We start from the raw sequence: 20,749 nt of genomic DNA on the forward strand, positions 1-20,749 counted from the left end.
CTCAGTCGACCCCCACTTCCCTTTTGTCCACCAAGCCGCCATGCCGGTTTAGCCCACTAGGGCACATTCCCCTATCATTTCCCTGTAACCATATCTACTTGCTTGTTTGTGCATTTCTGTGATTATTTATTTAGTTAATAAATAAATGATTTAAGACAATTGATGTATGGATGACTCATAGTGAAGACTGGGTTCGTGCAGATAACCAACAATTTACAACGTTTGGAATGAGACCAACGTGAGGTAAAGAACAATTCATCATTAATTAGAAGACTAATTGATCAGATATTAAACTATCTGAACATTATATTAGGAAAATTATAACTTTGTAATATGAATATTTTCCTTGGTGCCCGGACTTCCTAGTTAATTACATCTACCTGATTAGTTAATCGTGTAATAATAATTACATAGTATTGATTTGGTAAACTAAAAATAAGTCTTCAGTTCAATGATGTCAAAGACACGACAACCGCGAACCGCTACACACAGCCTACATCGTTGTCACCATATTAGCTAACGTCATAGTCAACATAGCTAGCTACTAGAACTAACGCTTTAATAAACCCGCTACAATCATGCAGTACAGTGTACAGCAAGCAGTTTAGCAGTTACACCGATGGCCCCCAGTGGCAATAAATTAATATAGCTAGCACTCTTTCTTGCTTCTCCTTCATTTTTGAATAAATACATCTTATTTCTCTTTCTTTGAGTAAACTACTAGCACATTGTATGCATTGCAGTGCTAGCCTACTGTAGTTTATTCTTTCCGTACTAGATTAATTTATTGATCCTTTGATTAGGTCGACAACTACAAGAGCTCTGATACATTGGAGGACGTCCTTCGGACATTGTCATAATTACTGTGTAAGTCTATGGAAGGGGGTGAGAACCATGAGCTTCCTAGATTTTATATTAGAGTCAATGTACCCAGAGGAGGACCGAAACTAGCTGTCCTCTGGCTACACCATAGTGCTACCCCAGGGAGTGCTGTTGAGGCTACTGTAGATCTTCATTGCAAAACAGTGTGTTTTAATAAATTATTTGGTGACGTGAATATATTTAGTATAGTTTTATCTAATATTTTATTTTCTGAAATTCACTGAGGAGGATGGTCCTCCCCTCACTCATATGAGGAGCCTCCACTGCTGTATCTATGTTTGTCCTGTACAACTGCTGTCCTTCCGCGGGGTGATGAAATTCATACTTACTAAAAAAAACTTTTATCGAATACAACCACCTACTTTTTCTTAATTTGTGTTGCTCAACTCAGCGCGAATGTGCGCCAATTGAATTGGTCAGTGCTATCCGGGTTCCTTGGGACGTCCCTAACCTAAACCCTAACCCCTATTCTTACCCTAACCTTAACCCTTACCTAACCATTTTTAATTTCAACTTCAATGGTGTAGGGACGTCCCAAGGATCCTGGATTACACGGATCCAATTGAATCTCAATTTACGTACGTAGTATGTAGTACGTAGTACGTAGTATGTACTATGAGCAACACAAATGAGGAAAAAGTCAGTGGTTGCTAAAAGTTTATCAAAGGTATGAATTTCAGGACCGCAGTTGTACAGGACAAACTTAGCGTTTTCACAATTACATTTTTACAAGAATTGACTGATGGTGACTCAATGTTGTTGCTAGCAGTTATCTAAAGTCGACTCCGCCTTGATATAAGAGAACAGAGTTGAGTGTTCCTCAGCTCGATGGAAGCCAGACAGAAAAAGCTTTAAGCAAGGAAAAACTGAGGGTTGTGATAACCATTTTACTACCATGGTAATCACACAAACAAATGTGACCAGACAGTCCACATTTTCTGTCAAACCATACGTGTTATGGCTATCCATTAATATAGTTGGGGAGTATTCATAAGGATGTTGACATCATTCAGAGGCTTGAACGGATGATAATGTAAAGCACGTGATTAATCCTACCTTCACATATATTTAATTGCCATACTTTAGGTCTATTTCCAATAAAACTCATATACTTCATCAGTGCTATTTGAGTTTACCTCTGAAGACTCTACAGACCGCAACAACACTAACAATCTCACAGGGGGGAGCCCAATATACCCAGCAGGAAGCTAGGGAGCAGAGTTGTGCAGACTATCACCAGCTATATAAAACATTATCTTGGCTCAATACGTTTGGCATCTGATACTCTTTAGTACTGACATGAAGAGATCCACAAAGATGAGACCTTGGTATCTGTCTACACTACATCTAGGTTAAGATGTTGGAACAGCCACAACTCCAAGTGAGTTGTTTTCTCTAAAACCCAGAAGTGTGGCTCTTGCCCTGACCCTGTAAAGAGTGCTTCTTTGATAGGGAGTGTTAAGCAGTAGAAGCTTGTGTGCTGTCACTGTGTCCCCATGATGGTGACGGTGACAACCTAGGCTAGGCGTGTCTGGACTGCAGCAGGTGTTTTTTTGCTGAGCCCAGCGACCCTACCGCGTTGACCGGGAGGCCCAGCCGTATCCAGGCGACACGTCTGCTGTGATCCAGCTAGCACAGAGAAATTAGATTGACACTTCCTCCTGCATCCCCATAATCCTCCCTCCGAGGGCCTGTCTCCTTGTCCCGTTTGAACTGTGGGGATGAGCAGTGGCTGACTGTTTGTGTGGAGAGATCAGTTGTCCTCTGACGCTTTTTGACACACCGGGAGAGAGGAGGAAGGAGATGAATAAACAAGTGACAGATTAGGGCTGTTTGAAATGAACCCCACTTCACCAGAAATCTATAGCCCTCCTAATGAATTACGCTGCTCCTGTGAGACAGGGGGGCTGGGGAGGTTACGGCTTTAGCAATTAATAAAGCAAAGCCTTGATGAGGGATGGGGAAAATGGCTGCAGGGATGGAATGTGCTTTTCAAACAGGCAAGCACAGGCACTTTTTCACCCCGCTGTTTGTGTGTTTATGTTTGCCAGAGAGATAGCGCTGCAGAGTAGAAAGGGAGCCTGCTACGTCCCAGCGGATCTGTGTTGAGGAAGAGCTTTTAATCCATGCTATGGCATCTGTTCACCACAAATCAGAGAGGAGGATGATATCTGCTGCTCAGAAAGGAAGAGAACGACCTTCATGAAGAACAGAGGAAGAGAGCGATTGCATAAGGTGTCATCCTGATGACTTTACCCAAAAACATGTTGGGGAGGAAAAAAATAAACCAACAGATGGATGTTGCATCAGGGAAAAGGGCACCTTTCTCCCTTTCCCTTTCTCTCCCTCTTTTTTTTATCCCTATTTCATGGGCACGTCATCTATGGCATGGTGACAAGCACACATACAGCCTTCAAATTGAGCCACCTTTTCCACCAACGAAATAACAGCTTCGAGTCATTGTCATAAATCAGCAGATCTTTCAAACCCAACGGAGCTATAAAAAGACTCCATTAACACTTACAGCCTGAGACCAGTAGTGATGGCCCCTCTACAAACTCATCTCCAGCACTCTGAGTCACTCCTTTAGGGCCAGTAGTAGAACACGCCACTGCCTCCTCTCTTATCCTCCCATCAGCAGGAAAGATGGATGAGACAGAGAGCGAGAGGGACATGTACAGCACACAGCACACACACAAAACAAGTCTAGTAAACAAGCGCAGAGAACCCAGTGACCATGTTTAATGTGTCTACACTGCACTGAAATGGTCTCGCCATGACGTCTGTTTAATGGATTTAAAAACCCAATAACAGTGACCTTGCTTGGCGAGGCTAGTGATCTCTGTGTACTAATCGAGTGTATTAGGCAGTCTCTGTTGCAGTCTCTGTTTACAGGAGCTAATCCTCAACAACAAAAAATAGAAAAAGCTTGTCACTATCCACTTCAAAGACTACATAATGAAATCTGCAAAGGCATTATAAAGAGCTCTAGTGCTGCATACCAGCCATCACCATCTTCATTCCTTCTAATGCCCTTATAAATGGAATGTGGGGGAAAAAAACTATTCTGAGAATCTTTATGGCCTTAGATCTCTTAGAGCCCTATGAGACGCTGAGGAGGATGCTTTTTCAGTCTGGAGGAGACGTGGAGGGATTCTGCTGTGTGTCCAGGTGCAGGCACACCCATTTCTCTCACTGCTGCCTTCGTGATCAAGAACCGCCATCCTCTGAGGGCGGTTTGAAAGTGAGAAGTTTGATGTTGCCACATTCCTGGGCTCTAGGGAGACATGTTGTATGCACAAGCATGATCTTAACTGAGACAAGCATGTGACATGCTCTACAGTGAGCACCACAGCACACAAGTGATGTGATGTCCTCCTTAGAATGGGAAGAGAATACACATGCTTGTTATAGCTTCCAGTCCCTACTGGATTGGCTGTTGATACCTAGCACTACCTAGCCTGGTTGTTAGCTTGCTAACACCCACATGAAGGTGAAGTTAACATGGCTATCTGAATTATTGTGTTACTTGGAAAGGGTGGTGAGGAGTATAATATTATGTCTACTCTGCTATATTATAGTGCAGTTAAACACAGTCATTTCCCATTGAGGGCAATCAAAGAGTACTTGCTGCAGCCCAGGAGCTAAAAATACATTGTCTCAGGGATGATCTCACTACAAAGGTCCTACGCTGTGTCTACACTTCAGACTTACATGCAGGTTCTGCTATCAAAATGTGAAGATTGCATTCAAAAGACAGGACTACAGTAGATGCACAAAAGTCCCATTGTGGTCTGATTGTGTTCAGATCTGTCTTTTCAATGTAATCTTCGTATTTTGACAGCAGAAGTTGCATGTAAACTCTGAAACAATGTCCCCCACGGAGCTACTATACAAATCATATCAAATTGTATTTGTCACATGCGCCGAATACAACAGGTGTAGAACTTACATTTAAGTGCTTACTTACAAGCCCTTAACCAACAATGCTTTAAGTCAAGAAAAAAAATACAAATATGTGTTAAGGAAAAAATAGATGAGTAAAAATGAATTAACAAATAATTAAACAGCAGCAGTAAAATAACATGCAAGGTTATATACAGAGGGTACCTGCAGTAGCAGAGAGAAGAGTCTATGACTAGGGTGGCTGGAGTCTTTGACAATTTTTAGGGCCTCATTCTGACACCGCCTCATATAGAGGTCCTGGATGGCAGGAAGCTTGCCCCCAGTGATGTACTGGGCCGTACGCACTACCCTCTGAGTGCCTTGCAGTCAGAGGTGGAGCAGTTGCCAAACCAGGCAGTGATGCAACCGGTCAGGATGCTGTCAATGGTGCAGCTGTAGAACCTTTTGAGGATCTGAGGACCTATGCCAAATCTTTTCAGTCTCCTGAGGGGGAATAGGCTTTGTCGTGCCCTCTTCCCTGTAGCTCAGTTGGTAGAGCATGGTGTTTGCAACGCCAGGGTTGTGGGTTCGATTCCCACGGGGGGCCAGCACAGAAAAAACAAAATGTATGAAATGAAATGTATGCATTCACTACTGTAAGTCGCTCTGGATAAGAGCGTCTGCTAAATGACTAAAATGTAAATGTAAAAATGTTTGGACCATGATAGTTTGTTGGTGATGCGGACACCAAGGAACTTGAAGCTCTCAACCTGTTCCACTACAGCATCGTCATTGAGAATGGGGGCGTGCTCGGTCATTCTTTTCCTGTAGTCCACAATCATCTCCTTTGTCTTGATCACGTTGAGGGAGAGGTTGTTGTCCTGGCACCACACGACCAGGTCTCTGAGCTCCTCCCTATAGGCTGTCTCATCGTTGGCCTACCACTGTTGTGTCTTCGGCAAACTTGATGATGGTGTTGGAGTCATGCCTGGCCATGCAGTCATGAGTGAATAGGGAGTACAGGAGGGGACTGAGCATGCACCCCTGAGAAGCCCCGTGTTGAGGATCAGTGTGGCAGATGTGTTGTTCCTTACACTTACCACCTGGGGGCGGCCCGTCAGGAAGTCCAGGATCCAGTTGCAGAGGGAGGTGTTTAGTCCCAGGGTCCTTAGCTTAGTGATGAGCTTTGAGGGCACTATGGTGTTGAACGCTGAGCTGTAGTCAATGAATAGCATTCTCACATAGGTGTTCAATGGTGGAACAAGCTCCCTCACGACGCCAGGACAGCGGAGTCAATCACCACCTTCCGGAGACACCTGAAACCCCACCTCTTTAAGGAATACCTAGGATAGGATAAAGTAATCCTTCTAACTCCCCCCCCCCCCCCCTTAAAAAGATTTAGATGCACAATTGTAAAGTGGTTGTTCCACTGGATATCATAAGGTGAATGCACCAATTTGTAAGTCGCTCTGGATAAGAGCGTCTGCTAAATGACTTAAATGTAATGTAAATGTAAATGTGTTCCTTTTGTCCAGGTGGGAAAGGGCAGTGTTGAGTGCAATAGAGATTGCATCATCTGTGGATCTGTTGGGGCGGTATGCAAATTGGGGTGGGTCTAGGGTTTCTAGGATAACGGTGTTGATGTGATCCATGCCCAGCCTTTCAAAGCACTTCATGGCTACAGACATGAGTGCTACGGGTCAGTGGTCATTTAGGCAGGTTACCTAAGTGTTCTTGGGCACAGGGACTATGGTAGTATACTTGAAACATGTTTGCATTACAGACTCAGACAGGGAGAGGTTGAAAATGTCAGTACGACACTTGCCAGTTGGTCAGCGCATGTTCGGAGTACACATCCTGGTAATCCGTCTGGCCCTGCGGCCTTGAGAATGTTGACCTGTTTAAAGGTCTTACTCACATCGGCTGTGGAGAGCGTGATCACACAGTCGTCCGGAACAGCTGGTGCTCTGATGCATGTTTCAGTTTTACTTGCTTCGAAGCGAGCATAGAAGTAATTTAGCTCATCTGGTAGGTTAGTGTCACTGGGCAGCTCGTGGCTGTTTTTCCCTTTGTAGTCTGAAATAGTTTGCAAGCCCTGCCATATCCAACGGGCATTGGAGCCGGTGTAGTATGATTCAATCGTAGTCCTGTATTGATGCTTTGCCTGTTTGATGGTGCGTCGGAGGGCATAGCGGGATTTATTATAAGCTTCCAGGTTAGAGTCTTGCTCCTTGAAAGCGACAGCTCTACACTTTAGCTCAGTGCAGATGTTGCCTGTAATCCATGGCTTCTGGTTGGGGTATGTACGTACTGTCACTGTGGGGATGATATCACTGATGCACTTATTGATGAAGCCAGTGACTGATGTGGTGTACTCCTCAATGCCATCAGAAGAATCGCGGAACATATTCCAGCCTGTGCTAGCAAAACAGTCCTATAGCTTAGCATCTGCTTCATCTGACCACTTTCATATTGACCGAGTCACTAGTGATTCCTGCTTTAGTTTTGCTTGTAAGCAACAATCAGGAGGATAGAATTATGGTCAGATTTGCCAAATGGAGGGCTAGGGAGAGCTTTGCATATGTCTCTGTGTGTGGAGTAAAGGTAACATGCTGATGGAAATGAGGAAAAACTGATTTGAATTTCCCTGCATTAAAGCTCCCGGCCACTAGGAGCGCCGCCTCTGGATGAGTGTTTTCCTGTTGCTTATGGCCGTATACAGCTCATTGAGTGTGGTCTTAGTGCCCGCATCAGTCTGCGGTGGTATATAGACAGCTACAAAAAATATAGATGTAAACTCTCTTGGTAAATAGTATGGTCTACAGCTTATCATGAGATACTCTACCTCAGGCGAGCAAAACCTCGAGACTTACTTAGATTTCGTGCAGCAGCTGTTTACAAATATGCAAAGGCTGCCACCCCTTGTCTTACCAAAGGCCGCTGTTCAATCATGACGAAAAAGCTTAGAACCCGCCAGGTGTATGTAGGAGCAACAGATGTAGGATCTTAATTTGATAACTCTTTTGTTGCTGAGAATTAAAGGTTTAAAAGGCTTCTTAACCTGTTGGGGCTAGGGGGCAGTATTTTCACGGCTGGATAAAAAAACGTACCCGATTTCATCTGGTTACTAATCCTACCCAGTAATTAGAATATGCATATACTTATTATATATGGATAGAAAACACCCTAAAGTTTATAAAACTGTTTGAATGGTGTCTGTGAGTATAACAGAACTCATTTGGCAGGCAAAACCCTGAGACATTTTCTGACAGGAAGTGGATACCTGATGTGTTGAATTACCTTTAAGCCTATGCCATTGAAACACACAGGGGTTGATTAATGTTTTGGCACTTCCTATTGCTTCCACTAGATGTCACCAGCCTTTACAAAGTGTTTTGAGTCTTTTACTGTGAGATCTGACCGAACAAGAGCCATGGAACGGTGATGGCCGATTAGACTCTGGCACGCGAGTTCATGTTGGGTACCCTCGTTCCAATACGTTATAAAAGAGAATGCATTCGTCCACCTTGAATATTATTCATGTTCTGGTTAAAAAAGGCACTAATGATTTATGCTATACAACGTTTGACATGTTTGAACGAACGTAAATATATTTTTTTCCCCTCGTTCATGACGAGAAGTCCGGCTGGCTTAGATCATGTGCTAACAACACGGAGCTTTTGGGATATAAATGATGAGCTTTTTTGAACAAAACTACATTCGTTATGGACCTGGGATTCCTGGAAGTGACATCTGATGAAGAGAATCAAAGGTAATGGATTATTTACATAGTATTTTCGATTTTAGATCTCTCCAACATGGCCGTTTGTCTGTATAGCAAAGCATATTTTTCTGGGCGCAGTGCTCAGATTATTGCAAAGTGTGATTTCCCAGTAAGGTTATTTTTAAATCTGGCAAGTTGATTGCGTTCAAGAGATGTAAATCTATAATTCTTTAAATGACAATATAATATTTTACCAATGTTTTCTAATTTTAATTATTTAATTTGTGGTGCTGACTTGACTGCCGGTTATTGGAGGGAAACGATTTCCTCAACATCAATGCCATAGTAAAACGCTGTTTTTGGATATAAATATGAACTTGATAGAACTAAAAATGCATGCTTGTCTAACATAATGTCCTAGGAGTGTCATCTGATGGAGATTGTAAAAGGTTAGTGCATCATTTTAGCTGGTTTTATGGTTTGGTGACGCCCGTCTTTGAATTGACAAAACATTACACACAGCTATTGTCAATGTACTCTCCTAACATAATCTAACTTTATGCTTTCGCCATAAAACCTTTTTGAAATCGGACAACGTGGTTAGATTAAGGAGATGTTTATCTTTCAAAGGGTGTAAGATAGTTGTATGTTTGAAAAATTTGAATTTTGACATTTATTTGGTTTCAAATTTGCCGCTCTTGAAATGCACCTGCTGTTGATAGGGTGCACCACGGGTGGCACGCTAGCGTCCCACATAGCCCCAAGAAGTTAAGTTTGTAATTTCCACATTAAAATGTATCAATTTATTATAATCCACATAATAATTAATATTTCCTGTAGAAAACTTGCTCAAATTAAGATCCGACATCTGTATGTCGGATCTGGCCCCTTCGGCCACATCTCTTTTAATCTGGATGTCTTTTTTGTCTCGCCCTCAATCAAGTCAGACTGCCAAGTGAGGCTGCCAACGTGGGAGAAAGAGATGTTGGGAGCTTTGTCACAGAGAGGCGTGTGCTTCCCAGTCGTAGTGCAAAGGCAGAACTGCAGAGAGGAAGGGAAACAGGAGAGAGAGATAAGAGAGAGACAGAAGAAGAGAGAGGGAGAAAGAACCCTGCTCCAAACCCTGCTCCATTAGCCTGGCCTTGGAGCGTCTGAGTGGGACATACGCTACATGGAATGGAAATAGACGGCCTTGGGAACACAGCAGACCACTTCCCTGTGACATTCACGGTGGAGAAAGGAGGAGAGTGGAGTGGTGAAGCTGGACCCTAGCTGGGGGATTCAAGTTGAGCACCACAGACAAGCCAACTAAAACCCTTTTAACACCCAGCAGAGTTAGACAAAGGCAACAGCCTACAGCCACTTCCCTGGACAACATGAACACTCACTTTCACCCCTCTGTATTAGTTTTATGAACAACAGGTTCACATGTGGTTGGTGAGGTGGGCAATGGGGTAGGGGTATGGTGTTCTAATAATACAATACATTCTACAAAGACCTCATTTCAACATACAGTAGAGCTTAAAGTTGGAGGCATTGCATGGTTAACATATTCTAATTAGTTCCAAGAACAACAAAGGGCTACAGTATGTTTTACATTAGCAATGACAGACACTGCTTATGTGCCTCAGAAGTGGGTCAAACCATGCCTGGTAGATTGGGTCGTGTGCGTGTGTGTCAGTCAGTCCCTACTGATCTCACTCAACAGAGACTTGTGATAAGGGTTTTCTCTGGTGCCTAACGACTTTGCCCGGCAGCCCTCTCCATCTCCCAGCGAGCAGAGCAGAGCAGTGTTCAGAGTACAGAGCGCACAGCAGCGATCAGTGGGCTGAGCTCCCTCAGGTGACCCATACTCTGCTCACATGTTGTTCATGCTACGCTGCTTTGGAACTTTATTTTTCTTTCGTAACGACTCTGGCCCCTTCGGCCACATCTCTTTTAATCTGGATGTCTTTTTTGTCTCGCCCTCAATCAAGTCAGACTGCCAAGTGAGGCTGCCAACGTGGGAGAAAGAGATGTTGGGAGCTTTGTCACAGAGAGGCGTGTGCTTCCCAGTCGTAGTGCAAAGGCAGAACTGCAGAGAGAGGAAGGGAAACAGGAGAGAGAGATAAGAGAGAGACAGAAGAAGAGAGAGGGAGAAAGAATGAGAGAAAGACAGGGAAAGAGAGAGGAAGGGATAGAAAAAGAGAGGAAGGGGGGCTGCTGTTGAGTTAAGCCCTTAATCACAGGCTGTTCTGCATGAAAGACTTACCACCTTCTCTTTGGTTAAAGAGAAAACATATTCAGCTCGCCTCTCCCAGCCCCTTGTTCCCACATCCTCTACATCAACAACTAATGTGCACACAAAAACATTAATTTCAGAAACTCACCCACACAGTCACATACTGTCATGCAAGCACAAACACAAAGCTGTCTCTCATCCCAAGGAAATAATTCGGTATCAGGCAATTTCATGGTCAGCTCATATTAATGACAGATATGCCCTTCTATTGGCATGCGCAGGTGCTTCATTTGTTAGTGTCAGAAATAGAGAATGTGGGCAAATCCTGAAGCAATGTGGTACTTCTGGCTCCAAGTCCATGAATTGCTTTGGCTCACTCTCTCAGCAGGTGTACCAGATATTAGTCGAAGAATCCAGAAGCTCCATGCGATCCTCTGGGAGTGTTCTAAAACCCACAGTAATAGAGAGGCATGTTTGTCTCCTCTAGACTCAACTTTTCCAGCTGCCGAGGACCCCCCTTGCTCCGTTGCCCACATAGTTTCCAGACAGACTATTGGGTTGTGTGTGGGATCTTAATCTAATGTCGGAACATTGATTTATGCTTGGGTGTCCCACGACCATTAAGGTAACTGCCTGATCACTTTATAACATCCTCCTCTGGTGGTAATTTGGAATCCCCCACCCACCTTGCGATGCAAGCCCCATAACCGCATTATAGCTAAAAATGTAGTCTGAATATCATCTTCCAGCCACTGCAAATTGATTTTTATAACTCTTTGACGGAGTCCTGAAACCCTTTTAGTCTGTCTCTCACCTGAGTTTGCCATTTGATCTATGAGAGGCTCCCAACTCTTCACAGGCTCTATCGATCGCCACTTTCTAACCAGCTTTGCTGTGGAAGGTACAGTGTCACCTTGTAATTCTAAGACTCCACGGTCGTGTCTAGAGTTGGCAGTTAATAAAGTTTTGGAATTTTAATCATGAAGTTTTGATCATAGAATTCCGAACACATCATGCATCTACATTTACATTTAAATGTGCCCACATTGTTTCCGGATTCCCTTTTCCCACGCTATATGCAAATGCAAGTATGCATTCTGAAAATGGTGGAATAGGCAAATATGTTAATTACACAACAACAACTTGATGGCAGTAGCTAACTACTGTAGCTAAGTAGCCTGCTAACTTCTGTAACTAGCCAGAAAGCTAGCAAGCAAAGCGAAGTGCTGATGACGTCACCAACTGTATGCACTTCGGTAGCCTGATTGTGTCCAGACAGGAAATATCTGCACACAATGCACCTCCTGTGGTGGTCAGACAGATCTGAACACAATCAGAACACAATGTGACTTTTGTGCATCTACAGTTGAAGTCAGAAGTTTAAATACACCTTAGGCAAAAACACTTAAACTCAGTTCTTCACAACTCCTGACTTTTAAAAAATCACTGTCTTAGGTTAGTTAGGATCACCACTTTATTTTAAGAATGTGAAATGTCAGAATAATAGTAGAGAGAATGATTTATTTCAGATTTTATTTCCCAGTGGGTCAGAAGCTTACATACACTCAATTAGTATTTGATTGGCATTGTCTTTAAATTGTTTAACTTGGGTCAAACATTTCGGGTAGCCTTCCACAAGCTTCCCACAAAAAGTTGGGTGTATTTTGGACCATTCCTCCTGACAGAGCTGGTGTAACAGTCAGGTTTGTAGGCCTCCTTGCTCGCACACACTTTTTCAGTTCTGCACACAAATTTTCTATAGGATTGAGGTCAGGGCTTTGTGATGGGCACTCCAATACCTTGACTTTGTTGTCCTTAAGCCATTTTGCTACAACTTTGGAAGTATGCTTGGGGTCATTGTCCATTTGGAAGACCCATTTGCGACCAAGCTTTAACTTCCTGACTGATGTCTTGAGATGTTGCTTCAGTATATCCACATAATTTTCCTCCCTCATGATGCCATCTATTTTGTGAAGTGCACCAGTCCCTCCTGCAGCAAAGCACCCCCATAACATGATGCTGCCACCCCCCATGCTTCATGGTAGGGAGGGTGTTCTTCGGCTTGCAAGCATCCCCCTCTTTCCTCCAAACATAAAGATGGTCATTATGACCAAACAGTTCTATTTTCATCAGACCAGAGGACATTTCTCCAAAAAGAACGATCTTTGTCTCCATGTGCAGTTGCAAACCGTAGTCTTGCTTTATTATGGTTGTTTTGGAGCAGTGGCTTCTTCCTTGCTGAGTGGCCTTTGAGCTTATGTTGATATAGGACTCGTTTTACTGTGGATATAGATACTTTTGTACCTGTTTCCTCCAGCATCTTCACAAGGTCCTTTGCTGTTGTTCTGGGATTGATTTGCACTTTTCGCCCCAAAGTACGTTCATCTCTAGGAGACAGAACGCATCTCCTTCCTGAGCGGTATGACGGCTGCATGGTCCCATTGTGTTTATACTTGCGTACTATTCTTTGTACAGATGAACGTGGTACCTTCAGGCGTTTAGAAATTGCTCCCAAGGATTAACCAGACTTGTGGAGGTCTACACATTTTTTTCTGAGGTCTTGGCTGATTTCTTTTGATTTTCCAATGATGTCAAGCAAAGCGGCACTGAGTTTGAAGGTAGGACTTGAAATACATCCACAGGTGCACCTCCAATTGACTCAAATGATGTCAATTAGCCTATCAGAAGTTTCTAAAGCCATGACATCATTTTGGGGAATTTTCCAAGCAGTTTAAAGGCACAGTCAACTTAGTGTATGTAAACTTCTGACCCACTGGAATTGTGATACAGTGAATTAAAAGTGAAATAATCTGTCTGTAAACAATTGTTGGAAAATCACTTGTGTCATGCACAAAGTAGATGTCCTCACCGACTTGCCAAAACTATAGTTTGTTAACAAGACATTTGTGGAGTGGTTGAAAAATGAGTTTTAATGACTCCAACCTAAGTGTATGTAAACTTCCAACTTCAACTGTAGACCTGTCTTTTCAATGCAATCTTAATATTTTGATAGCCTAGGACCTTTGTAGTGAGATCATCCTGAGACAGGGTATTTTTAGCTCCTGGGCTGCAGCAAGTACTCTTTGATTGCCTTCAATGGGAAATTAGTGTGTTTAATTGCACTGTAATATAGCTGAGTAGACATAATATTATACTCCTCATTCATGGTTGTTGCTGCGATCTGATTATTGATTGCGTGGTGATGTCGATAGGGGGCGGCCATTCTGTTTAGCCCTACAGTGTGCCTCAGTTCATGTCTGAGAAACAATTCTAAAAACTATCGAAGAACCCACACTACTCTGTTTAACTAGAAGACTTGAGTCGAACAAAGAGGCGTTTTAACCTGGAACTCACCTTCCTGTCCGAGGATTTGGTGGTAAAGACAGGCACACGGCAGGCCAGTAAAGGCCAAAATGGTGCCATGGTCTTCCCTTCATCCTCTGCACAGAACCATCCTGGTGTGTTCTCCTCTCCTAGAAGAAAAGACAACAGGTTTTAATTCCAATCAATCATATGTCGTAATGGCATATACCTTGTAACTGTATTTGTACTTACTGCAGTTGAGCCTTCCAAGTGGGCTCTTTAGGACCCACATCAAATAAGCAATCACAAGAAATATGAAATACTTGACTGAACAGTGGACACGGTCTATTTTCTTGTTTCCAAAACAAAGTGTAACCCGATGAATTGGTTTCAGGTATGTAATATGAATAGGATAATTAGAATTGTGTGTGTGTAATCAGTCAGAGCAAGGGGAGATGGGACCAGGTACAGCCCACGCCCAGCAGCTCCATGCTAGGCCAACACTGATTAAGACACTGGTGATGATCCTTTATTAAAGAGAAAATAACAGCAAGAATCTGCCCCAGCAGGAGAAAGGCAATCGCTGGTTAATAAAGAATTTGGCTGGCGCATGACATCTGAATACCTCGAAGCCACTACAACAGGTGCACCTGCTCGCCAGACACAACACAAATCTGCCAAAATACCTCCATTAAGTAATTTCGTAACTGTCAATTGCAACTAACTAAAAGGCAATTGTGCGTGCAATCAAACAGCTTGTTTTAATTTACTCCCTGTGTCTTGTGCATAACTGCATATATCAATATGCAATAAGCCACAGAAATACAGAGTTGCTGTTTCCAAAGCATTAACATCACAGTGTATCTTAAACACCTCATTTGGTTTGAGATGTGCGACCAGTTAATTTGACAGGGGCGGTTGTTTTTGCTATTTGGCTGTTGCAGTGCAGGTAGGAATACAGGAGACTTAAGGGCCAATTAGTTGAGTTCTGTCTCCACAACTCATAACATTTCAGATGGGTTTCCCTTAGAAGGACTGGTACACAAAAAGAGGGAGTGAATTTGCAGGTGATACAGTACCTCAAGATGTCGCACTGCTTTTAAACCCTTATTCTCAGATTTTCCATAGATAAATATGTACTGGAGACACGTACATTTAACACCTCTTAACTCTGCATAGCTTCATGTTTACAAGCCTCAGTACAGTACTGAATAATTGTTCATGATGATACACATTTATAACCTCCTTGAGATTGATGACCTTCAAAATATGAATCCATTCAGTGATGTCTGGAGTGAGTGAGAGGACAGGGTCAAGGTCAAAGCGCCTTCTGTTGACAGGCTTTCATATCTGATACTCATTTCTTATGATAACTTATTCCATATTTCTCTGAACCAGTGTGAATAGGAACAGTGAAACCTTGAGTGTGTCTTCAGAATGATAGAGTTGAGATGTCTTTTGACAACAATGCTAAGAAAAAAAGAGGAAAGTCCAGGCTTTCTCGTATGCCAGAAGAAAAAACATACTGTATCGCTAAAATCCACTAGTCTAAATCACTGAGGGGTGGTATTTATGTTGAAAGTTAGGTTGCAAATGATGATGTACTGTAGCTCCCTAGTGTTGGCCATTGAAATACATGGGCACATGCACTATGTCAAATCAATACACATTAGAAATGGTACAGCATTTGACCAGAGCAACCAGATGAAGTATCCTGCCAGAGAAGACTACCTGACAAATCAGAGGAGCAGGCTCAGACAGATCATCAACTGATTAATCAATAATGATGAAGTTGGGCTATTTAGTGTTTGGGTTGCAATCATGTATAAAGTATTCATAACTGCAAAGTATTCCTAAATGATCTCCCTCTGAGATGATCTCTGAACCTTTCTCAGATAGAGCTCTTCCCAGGGAGGATCAGGGCTATGAGGGTAATTTATTAAAAGGCTCTAATTGAAGGCAGATTGCCCGAAGCTGGTCCGCGTGGGTCAGAGGTTCCACTGATTTCCTTTGCAGAAAGGTGCTCAGCACCTTTCTTCAGCTAATCATTCAATGAGCATAAATAACACTCAACTACTGTATGTTTGGCAACCAAGTGATTGTTGGTTCAGCAAAGGTATTGGTCCTGCTGATGTTATTTGTTGTGGAGGGTGATATTAAATACCTGAGTACATCCAAGACTGTTACCCATTCTGATTTCCTTAAGTACTGTGTGCATGAAGGGAGGGAGAAGAAAAACAAAATACAGGCATTGTGAAAACACACCCTGCCATTCAGCTTTTCCTGTGTATTAATGATGACAAGTAATGGTGCCTGCCCCTCGGAACAAACAGTCAACACACAACCAGTCTAATGTAGGCCTTAATGAGAGAAAGACAGACAGTAAACTTCGCTCACAAGCACACATGGGCATGTGCATACACACACACACACACACACACACACACACACACACACACACACACACACACACACACACACACACGGCCAAAGTCACTAATGAATCAGAGATAATACATTCTATTCACAAAAGACCCTCTAACCCTTTCAGATAGAGCAGAAAGCCAGAGCTCCACAGCCAAAGCTCCACAGCCAAATATCTCTGTCCCTCCCTCCCTCCCTCCCTCTCTCCAGCTGCCATTATTCTGCTTAATGTTGTGTTGTAAACTGAAGCATCAAGGTGAAAGATAAACAAACAACGTGTCTCATCAGGTCTGAATGAAAGAGGGAGGAAAGAGAGAGGGGAGCTCGGCCTAGCCACAGTACAGCACTGGTCAGTACACCACTGCCAAATGTGGAAAAGAACTAGAAAATATCAGTTGTGACAGATTACACACCATCACATAAAATTGCTGTCAGGAGCTGCGTCTGGATGTCAACCACTCAAAAATAAAACCTTAGAACCAATACACTAAGGATGGATAGTCTGGAGGTAAAACAGTCATCCTGTCAGTAAATGCTAGGAGTGGTGGTAGGAGTCAGGCGCAGAGAGCAGAGGTAAGGAGATAATGTGTTTATTCCTTAACACAACAAAAACGGTCGACGCCAACACAACCGGCGTGAAAATGCGAGGTGCCCAAAAACAACAGGCGCACAGCACGCACATAAAACAACACTATACGATCGCCAGCACATCCAATAACAAACACACTGACGCAAATAATCCCGCACAAACCTGGGCGGGCTAAACAGGCTTAAATAACCATAAATCAAGAGAACCAAATGGGGAACAGGTGCAAACAATAAGACATACCAAACGAAAAGGAAAAAGGGATCAGCGGCGGCTAGTAGGCCGGTGACGACGACCGCCGAGCGCCGCCCGAGCAGGCAGGGGAGTCACCTTCGGTGGAATTCGTGACAGTACCCCCCTCCTGACGCGCGGCTCCCGCAGTGCGCCGCCACCGGCCTCGAGGGCGACCCGGAGGACGAGGCGCAGGGCGATCCCCATGAAGGCGGTGGAATTCCCTCAGTAGTGGGGGGTCCAAAATGTCCTTCCTAGGTACCCAGCACCTCTCCTCCGCACCGTACCCCTCCCAGTCGACGAGGTACTGTAGGCCCCCCCCCGAAGTCTGGAGTCCAGAATGGCGCGTATCTTATACGCCGGGGACCCCCCAATGTCCAGCGGGGGTGGAGGAACCTCCGGCACCTCACCTTCCTGCATGGGACCAGCCACCACCGGCCTGAGGAGAGACACATGAAACGAGGGGTTAATACGGTAGTAAGATGGAAGTTGTAACCGGTAACACACCTCGTTTATCCTCCTCAGGACTTTAAACGGCCCTACACACTGCGGGCCCAGCTTCCGGCAGGGCAAGCGGAGGGGCAGGTTTCTAGCCGAGAGCCAGACTCGATCCCCTGGTGCAAACACAGGGGTCTCACTGCGGTGCTGGTCAGCGCTCTTCTTCTGCCGTCCACTCGCCTTAGTGAGTGCGTTTTGGACGGCTCTCCAAGTGTCCTTCGAGCGCTGCACCCAATCCTCCACCACAGGAGCCTCGGTCTGGCTCTGGTGCCATGGAGCCAGGACCGGCTGGTAGCCCAACACGCACTGGAACGGTGACATGTTGGTCGATGAGTGACGTAGGGAATTTTGGGCTATTTCTGCCCATGGGACGTATCTCGCCCATTCCCTGGGCCGGTCCCGGCAATACGTCCTTAGAAACCTACCCACCTCTTGGTTCACCCTCTCCACCTGCCCATTACTTTCAGGGTGGAAACCCGAGGTCAGGCTGACCGAGACCCCCAAACGTTCCATGAACGCCCTCCAAACTCTGGATGTGAACTGGGGACCCCGATCAGAAACGATGTCCTCGGGCACCCCGTAGTGCCGGAAGACATGGGTAAACAGGGCCTCCGCAGTCTGCAGAGCCGTAGGGAGACCGGGCAACGGGATGAGACGGCAGGACTTCGAGAACCGATCCACAACGACCAGGATAGTGGTGTTCCCCTGAGAGACGGGAAGGTCAGTGAGGAAGTCCACTGACAAGTGCGACCACGGCCGCTGTGGAACGGGGAGGGGGTGTAATTTCCCTCTAGGCAGGTGTCGAGGAGCCTTGCTCTGAGCGCACACCGAGCAGGAGGAAACATACAACCGCACGTCCTTGGCCAAGGTGGACCACCAGTACTTTCCCCTCAGGTTCCGCACTGTCCTCTCGATCCCAGGGTGACCCGAAGAGGGGAGATTATGGGCCCATCGAATCAATCGATCACGGAGACCAAGCGGCACGTACTGGACACCTGCCGGACACTGCGATGGTGCAGGTTCCAACCGTAACGCCCGTTCGATCTCCGCGTCCAACTCCCATACCACCGGAGCTACCAAGCACGACGCTGGAATGATGGGAGCCTGGATCGATGGTCCTCTCCTCGGTGTCATATAGGCGGGACAGTGCGTCGGCCTTCGTGTTCTGTGCACCTGGCCGATAAGAGATCGTGAACCGGAAACGGGTAAAAAACATGGCCCACCTGGCCTGACGCGGATTCAGTCTCCTAGCTGCCCGGATGTACTCGAGATTACGGTGGTCAGTCCAGATGAGGAAAGGGTGCTTAGCCCCCTCAAGCCAATGTCTCCACACCTTCAGAGCCTTGACCACAGCTAACAACTCCCGGTCCCCCACATCATAGTTCTGCTCCACCGGCCCGAGCTTCCTGGAAAAGAAAGCGCACGGGCGGAGTTTGGGTGGCGTGCCCGAGCGCTGTGATAGCACGGCCCCCACCCCAGTCTCGGACGCGTCCACCTCCACTATGAATGCCAAAGAGGGATCCGGATGAGCCAGCACGGGAGCGTCGGTAAACAGCTCCTTCAGGCGACTGAACGCTCTGTTCGCCTCTGCTGACCAGCGCAAGCGTGCCGGACCCCCTTCAGCAGTGAGGTAATGGGAGCAGCAACTTGACCAAAGCCCCGGATAAACCTCCGGTAGTAATTGGCAAACCCTAAAAACCGCTGCACCTCCTTTACCGTGGTCGGAGTCGGCCAATTACGCACGGCTTTAACGCGGTCATCCTCCATCACCACCCCCGAGGTGGAAATGCGATACCCCAGGAAGGAAACGGCTCATTTGAAAAACTCAAATTTCTCAGCCTTAACGTACAGGTCATTCTCCAGCAGTCGTCCGGAGAATGACCTGCGGGTGGCGGAATAGATCAGGATGTCATCAATATACTACACCACACCCTGCCCGTGCAGGTCCCTGAGAATCTCGTCAACAAAGGATTGAAAGACGGCTGGAGCATTCTTTAACCCATACGGCATGACGAGGTACTCATAGTGGCCCGATGTGGTACTGAATGCGGTTTTCCACTCGTCTCCTCCCCGGATACGCACCAGATTGTATGCGCTCCTGAGGTCCAATTTCGTGAAAAAACGCGCGCCGTGAAATGATTCCACCGCCGTAGCAATGAGCGGTAGCGGGTAACTAAACCCTACTGTGATAGAATTTAGACCTCGATAATCAATGCACGGACGCAGCCCACCATCCTTTTTCTTCATGAAAAAGAAACTTGAGGAGACGGGTGACATGGAGGGCCGAATGTACCCTTGTCTCAGAGATTCCGTGACATATGTCTCCATAGCCAACGTCTCCTCCTGTGACAATGGGTACACGTGACTCCTGGGAAGTGTAGCGTTTACCTGGAGGTTTATCACGCAATCCCCTCGTCGATGAGGTGGTAATCGGGTCGCCCTCTTTTTACAGAAAGCGATAGCCAAATCGGGTGACATAAACAGGCTTAAATAACCATAAATCAAGAGAACCAAATGGGGAACAGGTGCAAACAATAAGACATACCAAACGAAAAGGAAAAAGGCATCAGCGGCGGCTAGTAGGCCGGTGACGACGACCGCCGAGCGCCGCCCGAGCAGGCAGGGGAGTCACCTTCGGTGGAATTCGTGACACATCCACTCCAGTCTTGAATGCTGCTGTGGGGCTGCTTCTCTATGCCATCTGGCTGCCTCATATACAACTAAACAAAAAAGAATCCTATAATATGACTTCTATTTCCTGGTTACCCAAACTGCCTGGCTACCCAAACTAATGTTTCTTCTCCACGATGAGTCTGGATTTGCCTCACTCACCTACGATTTCTAGAAAGCAAACACATTCTTGGTCCCAGAAACCGATGGGTTGGGCCAGAGCCAGCCTACATGATGACGTTATCAACTTTGATACTTTGATTGGTTAGATACGATCCAATCACTGATGAATTTTCTTTTTACAACACCCCTCATTTTGAAGTCA

General features: G+C 45.3%; 1 protein-coding gene across 1 annotated transcript in view; it reads right to left on the bottom strand.

Moving 5' to 3' along the window:
- LOC106582977 (rho guanine nucleotide exchange factor 10-like protein) overlaps positions 1-20,749 on the bottom strand; it is a 137,892-nt gene that overhangs the window by 61,865 nt on the left and 55,278 nt on the right. The window contains 1 exon segment of the mRNA XM_045705436.1: positions 14,067-14,185. Coding sequence (XP_045561392.1) covers positions 14,067-14,185 — 119 coding nt within the window.

Source organism: Salmo salar, chromosome ssa22 (assembly GCF_905237065.1).
Source record: "Salmo salar chromosome ssa22, Ssal_v3.1, whole genome shotgun sequence".
In the NCBI taxonomy this organism is placed as follows: domain Eukaryota; kingdom Metazoa; phylum Chordata; class Actinopteri; order Salmoniformes; family Salmonidae; genus Salmo; species Salmo salar.